The sequence below is a fragment of the Nelusetta ayraudi genome, unplaced genomic scaffold (genome assembly GCF_046127955.1).
Source record: "Nelusetta ayraudi isolate G7.1 ecotype Tasmania unplaced genomic scaffold, CSIRO-AGI_Nayr_v1 ptg000004l, whole genome shotgun sequence".
Taxonomy (NCBI): Eukaryota; Metazoa; Chordata; class Actinopteri; order Tetraodontiformes; family Monacanthidae; genus Nelusetta; species Nelusetta ayraudi.
This window is the reverse complement of record NW_027466054.1, coordinates 4,098,089-4,114,607: the sequence shown is the minus strand read 5'-3', so window position 1 is coordinate 4,114,607 and position 16,519 is coordinate 4,098,089. Positions and strand designations below refer to the sequence as shown.

Below are 16,519 nucleotides of genomic sequence, written 5' to 3'. Positions count from 1 at the left end.
TTTTGTCTGCTGTTCAAAGTGCAACTGGAAGTAATTTGCTCAATACATTGTGTTTGTCGTGTTGTTAAAGTTTGCTCTAAGGTTTAGTAAGCAAGAGATGGTCGTGGGCTCCATCCAAATAGTGTGTTTAAGCTGGTGGCAGTAGCACTATGAGCCGCACACTCTGTTTTAGGAAAAAATACTGTTGATGGTCTGTGACACCTTTCTCACCTTTTGGTCACTTTTCCCCTTTTTCTTCCTCCCTCATGAATCATTAAAATAGGCTTTACTTTTGATTTGATTAATGAGATATTTGAGAGCTATATATACTATGCTGAGGTGCTCTCATTAATAAGAATGGTGGGTTTATTTTATTTATTATTTTAACCTTTATTTGTATAGGTTAATCTCACTGAGACACAGTCTCATTCTCAAGATAGAATCTCCGCTTTATATTTTTTTAAACTAATTTAAACAGTAAATAAGAGATGCATATTTTGTATCACGCAGCCAGATTCAAAGAATATATTAATAAGTTGTTACATCACATGTTTTTTTTTTTAATTTTTTTTATCTTTTAGACTTCTCCATATTCAGAACTCTGGGTGCTATCCTGCCTTCCCTCCCTTGAATTCATTTTTTTAGGCGTGGTTTTATGTGTGTTTACCCATTAGGCTCAGTAAAAGTGCTCGCTTCAGACCACACGGTGCATATTTGACAGTACTGACGAAAACCCTCTCAAATATTCATTGGTCAGTTGATGCTTTGCAAGTATCAAGTAGGCTCAGACCTATTTTCTCAGATGTCATACTGTCATTTGATATAAAAGATTCAGCGCTGCTGAATTTAGCTTTCCTTATGAGATAAAGACATGGTAAAGACGGCCTTTTGAAATATTGATTCCACTCCAGGAGGCAGGTGTGCATATGGATGGATGAAAATAGAAAACAATGCTCTTCTTATATTCAAGAGGGTTGACATCCCAAAGTGAATCGTTCACATAGACAACTCACTGAAAAGTTGGTTTCTAGGGCACTGTACTTTGCCTGGGTCAGATTTAATATGTGCATTTTTTGAGTAAGACCAGCAAATTGTTCTGAGAGCCACATGCAGTCATCGAAAAAGCCACGTATGGCTGAAGAGCCGCATGTTTCCTGACCGCTGGACTAGACAAAAGTTCTGCTACCAACTAGGTTTGCCATACTGTAAAATCCAACACTTTGGTCTTAGGTACAAGGCATCAATATACATATTATTAAAGCACATTATTGTCCAAGTTGCATTAAGTGACCCAACAACTCGCAGTGGTGTAAACTGAAGCCTCAGTTGCCTTCCTAAGTGGCTTGCGCGACTGTGGTGGCTGGAGCCTCACCCGCACTCAGGCGACCTTCATTATCTTAATCAATCTGAGTCTAAGTTCTGATTAATGCCTCTCCTTGGGCCAGTGTGGGCAGAGCTTTGTCAAACAATGTAATGGTCACGACCAAACAGCCCTCGGACTCTGAAATGGGGCCACTGGAGGCAAAACCACTGTTTACTCAAGACTTTAATAAACTTCACTCCAGCAAAAGACTTGTCAACAAACACTGGAAATCCCTGGAAGGCACATTTGAACATGGACAGATTTGACGTATGCCCCATCTCACTGGTAGAAGCCCTAGAGTGGGGTCGTGCTAATGACCCCACTGAGCACGCTAAAAACATAATGATGGGAGTTGTACTGATTAACCGTCAAAATCAACATTCACTCTGAATTATTGGCTTGAAGCCTGGCCTACATAGGAACACGAGGGATTGCGAGCCTGCAGGTAGGATGTGTCAAACTGCCCTGTACAAAGAAACAACAGCAAAATTCTAGGGGAATTGAACATTTGATGCATTTTCAAATTCAAAATTCTCTCTTGGTGAGTATGGCTCTGCAATATAATCCTTAAACAGCGTAATGGTTTGTGATTTTGACTACAGCTGAGAAGCTCATTCTCTGCTTGGAATCAATTAAAGAGTCATATTACAGACAAATAAAGACTTTCCTCTCCACCATAGCGAATTAAATGAAAATTTAAGATTCAAAACTCAATTTCCCACGCATTAAGACGAACAGTGTCTGCGTTTGTCTTGGCTTTGCGGTTGTTGGGCCACGTGTATGTGCGGTGCATGACGATGAAAAGTGCACCGTGTTATGGATCTGCACCGAGATAAAGCACCGCATAGTGGAACAGAGAGGACAAATGTTGAGCAAAAACCATGAACTCTGCAGTTCAGCGAGAGTAATTTAAGCAACTTTATTTTTTGATTCTACCTGATCAGGCTTGGCAGTAGCTGCTGCAAGCTTTGTGCCAACTACACCCCTCGCCTTTCTCAAACACCTATCTCAGCTTTCTAAATAACACCAACAGTTGTTTAGAGAGCAGATGAAATATAAATGTACCATTGCTTTTGCATCTGTTTACATGGTATCACTGTTAGAACCACAACAGAGCCATAAAAGAAAAGGGAAAAAAATGTGGTGAACTAATAAAGGACAAACAGTGTGATGAGGACTCAAGGGCGTCGTAACAACTTTGCTTGTGAGCCAGTTTGCTACAAAGTGAAGGAAGTTCAGCTTCAGGCTAAGAATCCAAGTTAGTAAGGCTTTCATGTTGAACCTTTTCAACAGTCTTTCTTTGCGATAACTTTATCAGTTTATGACCTTTCATATTTCTTTTTTCATTTTCTTGCTGTCATCTACTGTACAATCTCTTCATAAAGTATTTTGAGCCTCAATCCTTTTCTTTTCTGACAAGAAGCCTTGTGTTTACTGCCTTGTTTTAGTGGGTGAACCTATAATGGGACCAATCTAAACCGTTTAACTCATAATGTATGTCAGCTTTGGAGAAGTACCTCAAGTGGAATAAACAAGTTTGTGTACTTGGATGCAAACTTACATGTTGTTGCATGTCTTAAATGTTTAGCACTCTTTTTATTTTACTTTCCCAACTTGTTTGGTTAAACTACATTTCACCTCCCGGTGTTGATTATTGTGACTTCATTACATGATTCATTAAGCGGTAAATTGAAATAAATAAAATTACTTGACTAATTAAATATATCTGATAAATAATAGGGGCGACACAGTGGTTAGCGCTGCCGCCTCACAGCAAGAAGGTCGTGGGTTCGATTCTGGGGGGCTCCTGGGACCTTTCTGTGTGGAGTTTGCATGTTCTCCCTGTGTTTGCGTGGGTTCTCTCCGGGTTCTCCGGCTTCCTCCCACACTCCAAAAACATGCATATGAGGTCAATTGAAGACTCTAAATTGTCTGTAGGTTGCATGTGAGTGTGAATGGTTGTTTGTCTCTGTGTGGCCCTGCGATGAACTGGCGACTTGTCCAGGGTGTCCCCTGCCTTCGCCCTAAGACAGCTGGGAGAGGCTCCAGCAGACTCCCCTGACCCTGAGCTCGGGACTAAGCGGGTATGGAAAATGAATGAATGAATGAATGATAAATAATAGTTCAAAAATAAGTATATTAATTTTGTTTATTGCCTTGTTTAGTTTCTCGACACAGTGTGTCACCCCTTAGTCCTATGGCGATTAAGACAAATTACCACAAAATATAATTACTACAGGAACCATATTTTTCAGAAAATGAATATTGGTGAGGCTGACTAACTGCATACTGGAGCTTAATGAATGGCATGGTGGAAGAGGTCAAAGGGTCACAGATGGATCAGAAAGAGACATATTACATTTGGCTTTTCTCCTCTGATCTGGTATCAGTTATTAATAGGTTTTGTTAAATAAATCGCAAAGCTCATGTAGCCGCTGTGCTTCACGTATTGTGGATTCATTAAACTGTGAATGACGTTGTCACTTGTAACTGAAAAAAGGTCAACTTTCAATAAACAGCGCTATCCAGTAGCAATGCAATAGGTCTGAAGATTAGAGGACTCTATTTATAGGCTAAACTGTATTTCTATTTACTCAGAGACACATGCGGCTTCCTTTGCCATCTGCTTATATTTCATGGGACTTGGCCTCTTGAGAAATGTCTCGGGAACATTCTTTATGTTACATTAAATGTGTTGGTCACCATACCATAAGGTTCCTGCTTAGCACCTACAAATGGATTCATAGTGGCAGCCTCTTCCCATATTGAAGTTGCATTATAATTCCTTCTAAATTATTTGGACATGAGACTAGCGCCTGTGATGCATAATCAATAACGTGCTGATTTTAATCTTGATTTTGACTTGACCAGCCCGTGGTTTGGGAAATCATCCAGTCTGCAACTCCTAGGTTCAGTTATTTGATATTTTGGCAGCAATATCATTGTGAGCAAATCGTCAGGATTTCAGTATGCACCCATCGCTCTGCGTCTCGCAGCTGATCCCCATTCTTGAAGTAATTTCGCTTGGCACTCCATTTTGCAGAAATTTCAATAAAAAAAATAAACACTTGCTCTTTGCCGGTGATCTGGTGCACATTTTCAATGCACTTCCTTTTTTTTTAATGTGTATTTTTTGGAAATTTTGTATTTTTGTGTCATTTGTGAATGCTGTGTATTACTCTTCTCTTTTTTATTTGAAAGAGGTGCAGTGTAATTTACCCTTGGAATTAACAAAGATTTCTGATTCTCGTTTTGATAGTTGCATGGAAAAAAGTAACTTTATCCCTTAACTGCACTTCCAAAAACTAACCTATATTTATTTTCAAACAGATTCAAAAGAAAGTGATGACAGATCCAAACCTGAACATATGCCCGTTTCCCTTCGTCAGGGAAGATGTATCAAAGTCATATGTTTTTCTTAAATGTTAATGCAAGAAGAAAAACTACACACCCAGCAGCCTTATCCCCAGTATATGCAATTAACTTAAACATTGGGCAAATTTTGGCCTTGTGGTTACTGCAATGCCCAAACTAAGCTTCGGACTTCTTTGTCTCCTCCAACAGAACAAGATCATCTTGGACCCTCTGACATTCAGCGAGGCTCGTTTCCGTCCCTCTCTGGAGGAGCGTTTGGAAAGCATAATCAGCGGCGCCGCGCTCATGGCCGACTCATCTTGCACGCGTGATGACCGCCGTGAGCGCATCGTGGCTGAGTGCAACGCGGTCCGACAGGCCCTTCAAGACTTGCTGAGCGAGTACATGAACAACGTGAGTTTTCGCTTTATTTAAATTGATGTCGGTGTTTTGACTGAGTTTGATTTGCAAAGACTTATTAATCTATGTATTTGCACATGCACACAAAATTCTATTACTCCTCTGCACAACATTCTTATCGGTGACAATAACACTCTTTGATACTGGAAAATAGCAGTGCCTAGTAACACATAGCGATGTCCCATGTTGATCCAGCATAATTAAAAGCACTTTGATCTATTATTCCCCACAATAATTTCAATCAACTGATATTACCAAATCTAAAAGAAATCATAATGCATTTATACCAACACATACAAAGCCATTACATACCTTCTCAGTCACCTACAGGGTTAAGTAGGTGTTTAGGAAATGCTTTTTTCTAAATTTCTTTAAGGACCCCTGTTGCGCCTTGTTGCTGCTTCATTGGGAGGTTTGATCCGTCAAGTATTTGGTCTCATGTGTAGCTCCTGAGGAAGTGGCAACACTGCAGTTTCAATTCTGTGGCTAAGACAAAGCCTCCATGAAATTGTCTGTAATCTTCAACCCAATAATAAGCATTTGAAGTGGCATCTGCGCCTGTGATGATTGCAGAACCCCCTTTCAAGCTGCAACAGAACATGAAGAGCGCAATAGCTTGCAGTGATTCTACTCTGTGGCCACGTGTTGGTTGTCAAATTATTTGCTAATTCAGCCATTTAATTTTCAATTTCTTAGTTCCTTAGTTCCATAGATGACCTGCGAGATGTGTGATTACAGCTTGAAAATAGATTTTTTAAGATGTATTAATGATTATGATGAATGATTTGTTAAATAATGACCTTTTTGCTGATGAACAATTGATAAAAAAAAACAAAACAAAACAAAGAATACAATAGCTTTTATGCCTTAGCATCCCATTGCAGATAGGAGAAGAATATTATCCACTGAGAGAGAAAAATCTAATATTTGGATTTCCCAGCCAGCTCATAAAATGCATGAATTAATGAACATCCCATAAACACCCCCTAAAGTATCTTCTATCCTTTCAAATATTAACCCAACTTATTGCAAAGTCCCTAATACTTGTGTTATGATGTTTAATGTGCACTTGACAAATATTAACACTAATCCCTGACAAAACCGCAATTCGGTGACCAATCCAGGTCGCTGGTCATGTGCTTCTCAAGACATAAATACACATTAGCAACACATCACTGTACCTCTTGCGATCAATGCCGTCTCGGCTACCGCCTTTCACAGCAGCACACAACAGTGCTTTATTCTTGCCCCTTTCGGATGCTAGCTTGCAGAAAGGAAGTGGTTTTCTTCATTTATTTATTTATTTATTTTCAAATCAGGTTGATTATTAGACTTGCTGCCTAAAGAAATCAACCGACGAAAAATGCAGAGTGAATCTGCCTTAAATGTCTCCAAGGCTCTGTGAGAGAGAGATGTTTTAAAGCCTTTTAGAAAATTGATGCAAAACATTTGCATACCCCCCTCCCCCTTTAGATCGAATCATCCTTGTCAATGAAGATAAGATTAGATTCCAGCTTCAGAGAATAGAACTAGCTTCTCACTCAGTGCAAAATCAATTATTTTTCCCTCTTTTTTTTTTATCGGACTGAAAAGGCTGGAGACATAATTAGCCTTACGTGCAGCTGAGGTAATTGCCCAGTTACGTTTAAGCAACGTAAACATCCACTCCTTGCTTATGTTTTATTCTTCTTCATTTTCGTCCACTACCCCGGTCCACCTCACCAATTTTTATAGGAGGCCTGAACCACAGCACAAGGTTAATCAATGTGGTAGCTAGCAATAAATTAGGTTCAAGTGACAGGAGAATGTCCATACCTGTCTCGGCCGCTGCTGATCTGTGATTGGTGACAGCGGAGCCCGGCTCCCTGGCTGATGCTGAATCATCAGGAGCAGCTGATTTAGTTACAGCAGCACCGACAGGGCCAATCTATCAATTGATCTTGGGAATAATGCATTACTAGCCTGGGTCAAGGAAGCCTGGGCAGAATATAGCCATAGCCCGAAACCACGGCAGGTGAGAAGAGGACGACCCGGCAGGATCCGCGAACAGCGGGCAGACGGATTTAGGAAGTGTGACGATGGCGCGCTGATCTCGCCGTTAGCCAGACGCGGCACATAACACTTAAAACAAGAGTTGGTAGGTGGGACGGCCATTAGTGGGAGACTGATTGCTGTGTCGCTCACACACTTCCTCTGGGGGTTTCTTTGAGGGATGCTCAATCAACAGTTTGGCTGACTGTTCACCGAGCGTGAAAGGTGTTCAAATATGCTTCAGCTGTCCATATCTGATTATCCCCTGTTTCTATAATGTCATAGTTCTAAAAAGTGCCAGAAGATGTTTTTGGAACAGACAAACTGTCTGCTATAGAGCCAATAGAAAGTGTTCTTAAAGGGAAGGCAGAACTTGGGCGGGCTTCCAGTTGTTGTTGTTGTTGTTTTCTTCTTTTATCGTCTTCTGAGGCTTTTCAGTGCAGCCAAGCAGTTGAGTGGTTGTACAGATGAAACCACTTTATTGGTGGTTCACAAGATGAATAAGTTAGACTTCAGAGTTGAAAGTGTAGCGATCCAGCTGCTTTGCAAAGTTGAGACGATTGGGGATTGAACAGACAAATGGAGATAAAAGAAAGCCAGGGTGTTTTTTTCTTCTTCATCCAAACCTTGTGTTCCTTTGAGATAATGCAATCTGAATGCATGTGTGATTATTATTATTGTCACCTGTTCTGAGACCATCTCATCTGAAACGAGAAGCACCATTCTGTGTAAGAAGGAGAGGAATGTGCTGAATCAATTTGACAAATAAGGCTGGCACCTGTTTGGTGGATCGCATTTGTGTTTAAAGCGCAACAGGATCGCACTGCCATCAGACTTGCTAACTCAGAATCAATAGTCTTTCATTCTGTTGCTTCTCTTTTTCTACCACTGCTTCTTGTTTTAAAACTTGATAAAGGTCAAGTTGGCTCCTTGTCTTTTGCAGCATGCAGACGTTTTTGCAGGCCCAACTAAATGACACCACTTTCGCAGCAAATTCACCCCAAACTGATTTGCTAAATATGTTCAGTTTTTGTCTCACCAAGATAGTTGAGTACACTTTGTGATACACAACAGACGCAAAGAGCTTAATTGCACACAAAGTAATGACCACTCAGTCGTGGGCACAATGAGCTCCATGGTTTCCTATAAATGTGTAATTTAAAAACACCCACATTACGTGGCATTACCCTTCATGCTGTCAGGTGTTTATTTTAAAGGCCACAGTTATGGTTTTCTTTGCTGTGAAAATATATTTTAGTGTAACGCAAAGAAAGAAAAGTGACAAGAACCATGATGTCCGTGTTGAAGTATGTGGCTTCTTTGGCAACCGTAGCAGGTTGTTATCGTCACAGTTAGGTCAACTGAGTTCTGGATTCACTATGGCATTGTACAGTGGTGGTTCTGGCCTGAAAAAGCCACTGGATTTGACCAGAATTCATTATACTCTTAAGTATTTCATAAAAGTAGAAATACATCTTTAAAGAAAAAATAATTATTGTTGTTAATTAAAAAAAAAATAAAGATACAAATTTTGTATTAGATAAATATATTAGATACTTTTATGTGCACAAAATGTGAGGTAAGAACAAAAATGTGAAGTTAAAAACTACAATTAAGGCCAATCAGGCATTCTAATAACACAGCAGGTGTTGGGCATTAAAAACATTACCGTTTGCCAAGACTGTCGTGATGCCAGCCAAGAGCTCGTCTTGTCGACTACTAACATATTCACATTCATTTGTTAAGCGTTGACATTGAAACAGAGGACGAATCACTGAGCATTCATGGTTTTTCGTATAAAAGTGTTTCAATCATCATTGGACAGCAATTAGCTGTAAACAGCTGAGTAACGACAGCTAGATCCCACTGCTGGAGGTCATTAGGTTTGTAAAATCATATTGAAAAGATTATTAATGCAAACAGCCCAACAGGGTGTTGGCAGGACTGCTGTGCAGTAAAGATATGTGCTGTTAGGCACAGCCCTGTTTGATTAATCTTGCTGCCTGCTTGCGTCCTGCAGGTTTCTGACCATTCAACCTTCTCCTGCAGAGCGCCACTTCCAGTCCAGCCCCCATGTACAATGAATCTTTTGACTCCTTCATGCGCCCACAGCTCGGCTTGCATCACTACAGCATCAACAAGAATGCACCGGTGTGAATGAGGGTGTTGCAGCACCCCCTGTCAGCAGGGTCTGCTGCAGCAAAATAGTCAAGTGTATGTACCGAAAATAAAAGGGAAATGACTTGAGTGTAAAGGGAGAAAAGAAGAGGAGCTGACCCCAAGGAAAAACACGGCAAAACCATAGCGTGCCAGTAGCGGTCTTTGTGTGGTCACCTGTTAAAGCATGTGTTCCCAAAGGCCTGGAACATATGTACAGTATATATGTGTATGGTAGGTAGGTAGGTTATTGTTCTTCCCTGAATGTCTTTGTTATATACAGTATATATTTTTAAATACTTTATAATGTTCATTTTTTAAGTTGCAGTTTGTTTAAATTTGTCCCTGAGAGGAGGAGAAGCGGTCATAGAAAATGGATGGATGGATGGATGGATGATGGATGGTTGGATGGATGGATGGATGATGGATGGATGATGGATGGATGATGGATGGATGGATGGATAGAAGATGGTACAGATGACAGAAGTTCTCATTTTACCCAGTGTGTAGAGATAAGAAAAAGAGAGAGAGAGAGTATTTCGCCTTGTTGACATTATTGACATTATTTTTTCATACTTTTAATGACCCCAGACAATTTGTTCAACACAATGTTTTATATTAAATTACTGTTTAATTCGATTTATGCAAATACAACAAGAATTACAAGTGGCTAAAGTTCCTCTTATTTTTAAAGCAAATGTTACAGACCCACCAATTGCTACATACCTAAACATGTGGAATCTGTTCAAATGCCCTGACGGAGCAGTGACGATGCGTTCAGGAATCACGTGGGAACTCCACCCCAAAAATCTAAATCCTGATGGATACTGAGTCGCAAGCAGGGAGATAACACATCCCAGTGTTTTAGTCTGACCCAGCTGGGGATTAAACCCACGACCTTCCAGTCCCAGAAAGACCACTTACCACTCGGCCAATGAGCTGTTATTAAACATGTACGTGATATTTTAAAGGTTATTGAGTAGGAATATTGCACTGCTGTCTGACTAACTGAAATGTTTATGTATGGCTTCTGTATTGTTCCTTCCTCGACGAACACACACGCACCTCATTCTTTCCTCAACGATGCTCTTAATGTGGGAGTGTTGAAGTAAGATTTCAATAATACCATTTACACAAGTGATACAAATAATAATAGCAATAATAAAACTATCCATATAGAGAAAGAATACTTAAACTATCAATTTTAATCACTGTCAGTTAATCAATCACTCTCCAGAACTATCACTTATAGTTACATGTAATTGCTGGACCAAATATGGACTGGAGAACTGTTGAACTGGTGTGATCCCACTTGTGGCTCATTAAAACAGCAACAGATTATGTCACATTGTAAAAGTCTTTAATAAAGTGAGACAAAATGAAATGGCGAGATAAAGAGAAGATCATAGATATATAGTCTCTATCGCATAGTCTCTATTTTTTAATCATTGTTGGCAGTGATGAAGGATATTTGGTATGCTCACTCCTGACTATGACAACGCACTGTAGTGCAGTCCTCAACTTTAAGCAGGTCTTCCAGGTCTGTTTGACAAAAACCTGCCAAAGAGCCACTCGAAAGTACTACAACCCAAAATATGCCAATGCAGAATCCCTCACTGTACGTTTTTGTGAAATTCCAACAGCATTTAGAAATTGTTGCAAAATCTGTGATGATAGCTAAAACACCCAGATGGTCAGTGTGGTGTGTGGTTGGTGTGGATGGTAACAGAGTGCTGTGAAAAAACAAATGACTTTGTATACCAAACAACTTTTTATTACCAGCAATATTTTCCAGTTTTTTCATTGACTCTTCCATGATTTCATTTCTATGACATTGGCGCTTCTAAATTCAGGATGTGACCTGCAGCTGGTGTTTATTATTTTTGTCACATGACCTTTATTTGTACCAAAAATTAATCATACATGATTAGATTTAAAATCCACTCAAAACAAAAATACCTTCTTTTTGTCATTTTTAATGCTTCTCTATTTTTTGTTCTATTTTATTTTTTTTTGTTGCTTGTCCTCACATCAGGTCCCCCCACCACCACCCCAGACTCAGCACTTATACCTATTAAGTGTCCCGGACTCAGCAATAAATCATTGGTTCCCCTTAGCGTCACACACCCTTCCTCCCATCTGTCAACATCTAATGTGCCACACGACAACTGTGCACCAGGACCACTTGCTTTAAACAACTTAGCTTTCTAAACCATTGAAGTCTGGCTCAATGACACTGCCCCTGAGGAGAGCCGACCACAAGGTGCAGGTAAAAACTGTAAGTCTATTTAAGAACCCCGGGGGACTCTGAGAAGACTCTTTTATTCTCGCCTCTTTGGTGTGAAAGTGACTCTGAGACAGCTGAGGCAAGCGACCCACGGTGAACGTCCTCTGCTGAGATAGCAACACTGCTCGTCAGTGGCTTTAACCGAAGGTCAGAGAGGCTCCCTGCTGTGACGCAGTCTTCAGCAACCCCTAGCACTTAAGAGGCACCCTTTTTAAAAGTCAATTTTCTGATGGGGTCTCCCCTCGCTCGCTCAGTGAGTGTCTGTGCAACGCAAAACATAATTCCGAGGATTTTTTTTAAACGTCAGCTGACAAATTAAACGTAGCAGTTTGAACGGCGCTACCAGAATAAGGTAATGCTGCTGTGTGAAAACAGCTCACAAAAGTCCTAGGCTCGAAGGACACGCGGCTAGCTCCTAGTCCGTGTTAATTATATTGCACTCAGTCTTTGACAGACTGTCTCGGTGGAGACAGTGCAAATAGATTTAAAATTTAAATGGATGTGGCATCAATTCTGTTGAATGGAATTGATACAGTTAATGCATTTTTCATTTCCACCTGTTTGTTATTAAAGTTTTCCTTTCACAGTGTAACGTTGCAAAAAATCGGCAGGCAGGAGACAGAATGAATAGATTAGAAATGAATGCCTTCATTTATCACACACTGGGTAAAAATATATAATTACAGCAACATGTAGTGCAAAAGATTCGAGAAAATTCTATGAATTAAAAAGAAATAAAGAAATATGGCTTTTTTGTCATGTAAAGGGTAAGGTCACAAAGAATAACCATATATTTTTATTGATGATGATGATGATGATGATGATGATGATAATAATAATAATAATAATAATAATAATAATAATAATAATAATAATAATAACACAGAGAAGGTGGCCACATTGTGCCACAATGTTTCTACAGTAGGAACCTGGATCTGCTCAAGGTGTCATGACTCACCCTTTCATCACACCAGGTATGAGGGAGCTGTGAGATATATTTAAGTCAGGATGTAAAAAAAAGTAAAGGGATGGATTATCCTCTCAAGGTCATGCGGAGAGAGGCAGAGAGGTCCTATCAGAGGTCAGTAAATGCTAGGTTTTATTGCATGGCACTAAGAGTAGCTTCCCGATGTCTTAGAATTAGAGTGGGTTCAGGATGTGTACATTTTTTAAACAGTGCTGACTCAGTAGCGTTAAGAAGCTGGTATTGATTTTTTTTTTTCCCCCTGGCCATGTGATGGTGTTTTAAAAGCCACACCCCAGATCCCACAGGTGCCTCACAAACGCGCCAGGCGTTCTGTGTGTCTTGCTTGTCAGACATTTTGTTACTGCTCTTTGCGTCTTTAAAAAAACAACAACAAGAAAACAAAACACACAACCTTTTGCCAAAAAAGAAATGACAGACTTACCTCGATGTCCAAAATTCTCAAAATGTCACCTGTTGTTTTCTTTATCTGTAGAAACAGAGCAACATTTTTGTGCTTACGTCAAACACCAAACTGCTAATGTTGTGTAGGCCTCCATGAGACGCGAGAAGACTCTTACAGCCTTTCAGCTGTGTTTGGTGGGGATTACTGTGTTTGTTATTGTCTAATGTCATACACTGTGAAACACATGTCAGGTGGTTGTGGAGTTGGGCACAGTACAGGCTAAAATGGTTGGATTGACCAACTACAGAACTCGGGGTAAATTGTAACAACCTGTCACACAAGACAAAGTGTCTTCCAAAATAGTTGGATTGTTCTCACATGATGGCACATCTGTCTGGCTAACAGCCCATAGAAAACATTCTCATTTGCCCATTTAAAAAAGACACAAACAAAGAAAGCCCTTTGTTGGGTTTGTTTCTTTTAAAAAGACTGCTTTTCTGCTCTGATAATATTGATATTGTGATCTCAAATCTTCCAAAAGCACTCTGTTTTCGCTCTTACCAAAGCTACTTGCTCCTTTTTTTCCCCCAAAGCTTTCTGGTCCCGCTATTTTTGCTTCAGCTGAAAACCATTCTGCTGCGAGAAATTCAGACCCGATACTCAGCATTCCAGCTGCCTTGCATTCCCAAAAGGTCACTGTAAATACATTATTTAAAGTAGGAATCGTTCATTATTTACAAACATTGTTTTAATTACTATCACATCTCACAAGGGCAAGAGCTTCCATTTTGCCCCTATTTAAATCTAGTTCCTCTTGAGTGCTCATCATTTCAGTGAACTGCTCTGCAGCTTTAGCTTCCTGTTTTAAGCACTCAGAACAAGGACTGGCATGGCTTGTAATTTTGTCTTCTTGCGCGGCACTGTTGCACTTGCAGATTTGCCCTTACTATGTGTGACGTGACATCGCAACTTTAGAACTTGTGGAATGAATCCCCTCTGGGCAACAAGCTGTGTTGTCAGCTAGTGAAACCCCTAATTGCCTTTTTTTTTGTTTTTGAATTTATTTATTTATTAAGAAACAAGAATAAATAAGAAGTAGGTCAGGCTTGTCTTTTACATACTGTAGTGCTGGAGTAGACCAATATGAAATGTTTTCTTGTTGAGCTTGTTAACCTGCCCGATTCCTTAGGTTCTTCATAAGCTAGCTATGGTGAACCTTGACAGCACTATATTTTATCTAAAGGTATATTTTATCTAAATCTACATTTAGAATAAACACATTCATTTAAATATACTGAAATGTATTTTATGCATCTGCATAATGGAAGGAATCATTTTGATAATCTGTAATTTTCTAATGTTGTTTTTGCTGGCATTTGTCATTTGGCAAATTAATCGCGAGAAACGGGGGTGTAACATCGCTGGGTCACAATTGGATCGTTGGCCAAAAGTCTGATGTTTCCAACATCAAGCGACGATGCGACAGGCGCGTCATGGCATCGCTTCTGACGCGGGAAATGCATTGCCTGAGTTGACATTGTGTGTAATTGCTTATACACAGCGACGTTGCGTGTGTTCTCGTGGAGGTCGTCACACTTGTCGCGTTCGTTTCTGGATTTCCACGAGCCGCTGCCAGTTCACCGCTGCTTTTCGTCTCCTCCTGCGGTGGCGCTTCGCTCAGCTGCACGTCGTGAAGACTTCACACCTCGAGGCCAGCGAGGTGCGAGAAGCGGCCACTCGCCTCCGGTTCACCTTTTTACAACCCCTGTTGTCGGCTAATTGCCGCGTCAACCCGGTCGCACTCACGTTGAACAGCGAGGTGGCTAATAATTGCCTCCAACCATCGGCGTGAATAAAAGAGGGACGTGAGGCAACGTGTCTCCCTCCGCAGTAGTCGGCCGGCTATTTTTGTCAATAAACAGTAGTTTTCACATGGGTGTTGATGATGATTTTGTACGTGGAGAAGTCACAAGTCCGTACTTCGTATACATACATCAGGTTTATTCAGACCATAGCGAACACGCTATTGGTACATGCAATCAGGAGCTGGGCTAAGTTGCTTCCACACACAACACTTGGACGTGTGCATCACCGGTACTACGGTGTGTGAAGAGGCCCATGAGGAACAACAGGCTGGTCTACCATACAATGGGTTTTCACAAAATAAAACGCAAACACAATACTGATTTTCTCAATAAAGTTTGTATCGTTTTCTTCAATTATTATACTCACCATTAAATACCTTTAATGTGTGAAATTCCTGTGGCACACAATTTAAGTATACACAGCTGTCTTTTATCATTACAAATGTCTTAACGCACACTTGGGGAGGTTTTCAAATCCAGACTGCCTCAAAAATGACTGCGATCCCATGCGCAGCATTTCAATGTCAGCAGACATGATTGCAGCTTTGATCGATAGCACTGCAAAGGAGGTTGCTTGATTCTTCATGGATATTAGAGGGTGCTGGGTTGTTATTACTGGATGGTCCATCTACAAATCCCAGTGGTGTGGGGAACCACTGAAAAGGAATGCTAGTGATATCAATAATGCAGTAGTGCCTAGTGTCACTGGAAAAGTGCTGATGAGCAAACACTGTACCAGTAATGGTGATTTCGTATAATAATAATACTAATGATGATGATGATGATGATGATTAAGTCAGTGAAGGCTCAGTAAAAGGCATTTCACAAAATTGTCATGTTGAGATGAATCTATCTCATTCAAAGTGGGCCAATAGGATTCCGTCACTGCTCGTCGATTAAGTTTGGAACAGCTTTATGGCTGAAATTAATATGAGGGCCAGCAAACAATCGGATCAAATCAGATTCTTGATAGACCCGAGAGAATGAGACTCATCTCTCAGTGCTCCTGCTGCCTCGCAAACAAAAAAAAAATATCAATGTCTCAACTATCATCATCACATCGTCATGTGTGTCAAGTTGTAGTGGGCTTTCGTATATAGGACCAGCAAACCCAAAGATGAAATTGAGAACAATGTTTTGCCGTTGTGCTCTTACTGTGCAATTACACGAGAGGTGACTATAATATCAGCCGGCAAATGATTCAAGCCTTGCACTCAATTCCAATTATGCGTGGCTCCTTTTGCTGGAGGAGAAACGGAATCCCCTGTAGGTGGTGGAAGGCACCCAGCGCCTGGCTGTCTCGACGCCCTGATGTTACCATCTCCAATTGAGGTGATCAGATAAATGAGGCTTTAATTGGGTTTTTTAGGCTGAGTAATATTAGGAGATGAGATAGAATTATCCAGGAACATATTAATGTAATAAAAAGCTCTCAGATGTGGCAGCTCTATTGCATTAGAAGTCCGCCGGCCCGGCCCCGCCTCCGCCCCTCCGTTGCCAATCTCCCTCAAGGGCTCGCTGCCTCGAGCGGCGCTAACATGATTGACATTGATAGCTGGATCAAATCATAGAATCAAACCTAATATCATTAAGTGAGTAGACATGGGAGGGAAAGAGCGGGGCTCTAACTGTATTAGTTGCTACATATGTTGAGGTTATGGATGTAGGGGACTTAATACATTGGGGTATCAAG

At 40.6% G+C, this 16,519-nt stretch overlaps 1 protein-coding gene and 1 long non-coding RNA gene across 2 annotated transcripts in view; one reads left to right on the top strand and one right to left on the bottom strand.

Moving 5' to 3' along the window:
• ctnna2 (catenin (cadherin-associated protein), alpha 2) overlaps positions 1-16,519 on the top strand; it is a 258,023-nt gene that overhangs the window by 56,769 nt on the left and 184,735 nt on the right. The window contains exon 7 of the mRNA XM_076045078.1: positions 4,907-5,110. Within this exon, the coding sequence (XP_075901193.1) occupies positions 4,907-5,110 (204 nt within the window). The remainder of the gene's footprint in view (positions 1-4,906; positions 5,111-16,519) is intronic.
• The window catches only part of LOC142900744 (uncharacterized), a 289,985-nt gene that overhangs the window by 109,507 nt on the left and 163,959 nt on the right, over positions 1-16,519 (bottom strand). The window contains exon 2 of the long non-coding RNA XR_012928927.1: positions 3,157-3,395. This is a non-coding gene — a long non-coding RNA (uncharacterized LOC142900744). The remainder of the gene's footprint in view (positions 1-3,156; positions 3,396-16,519) is intronic.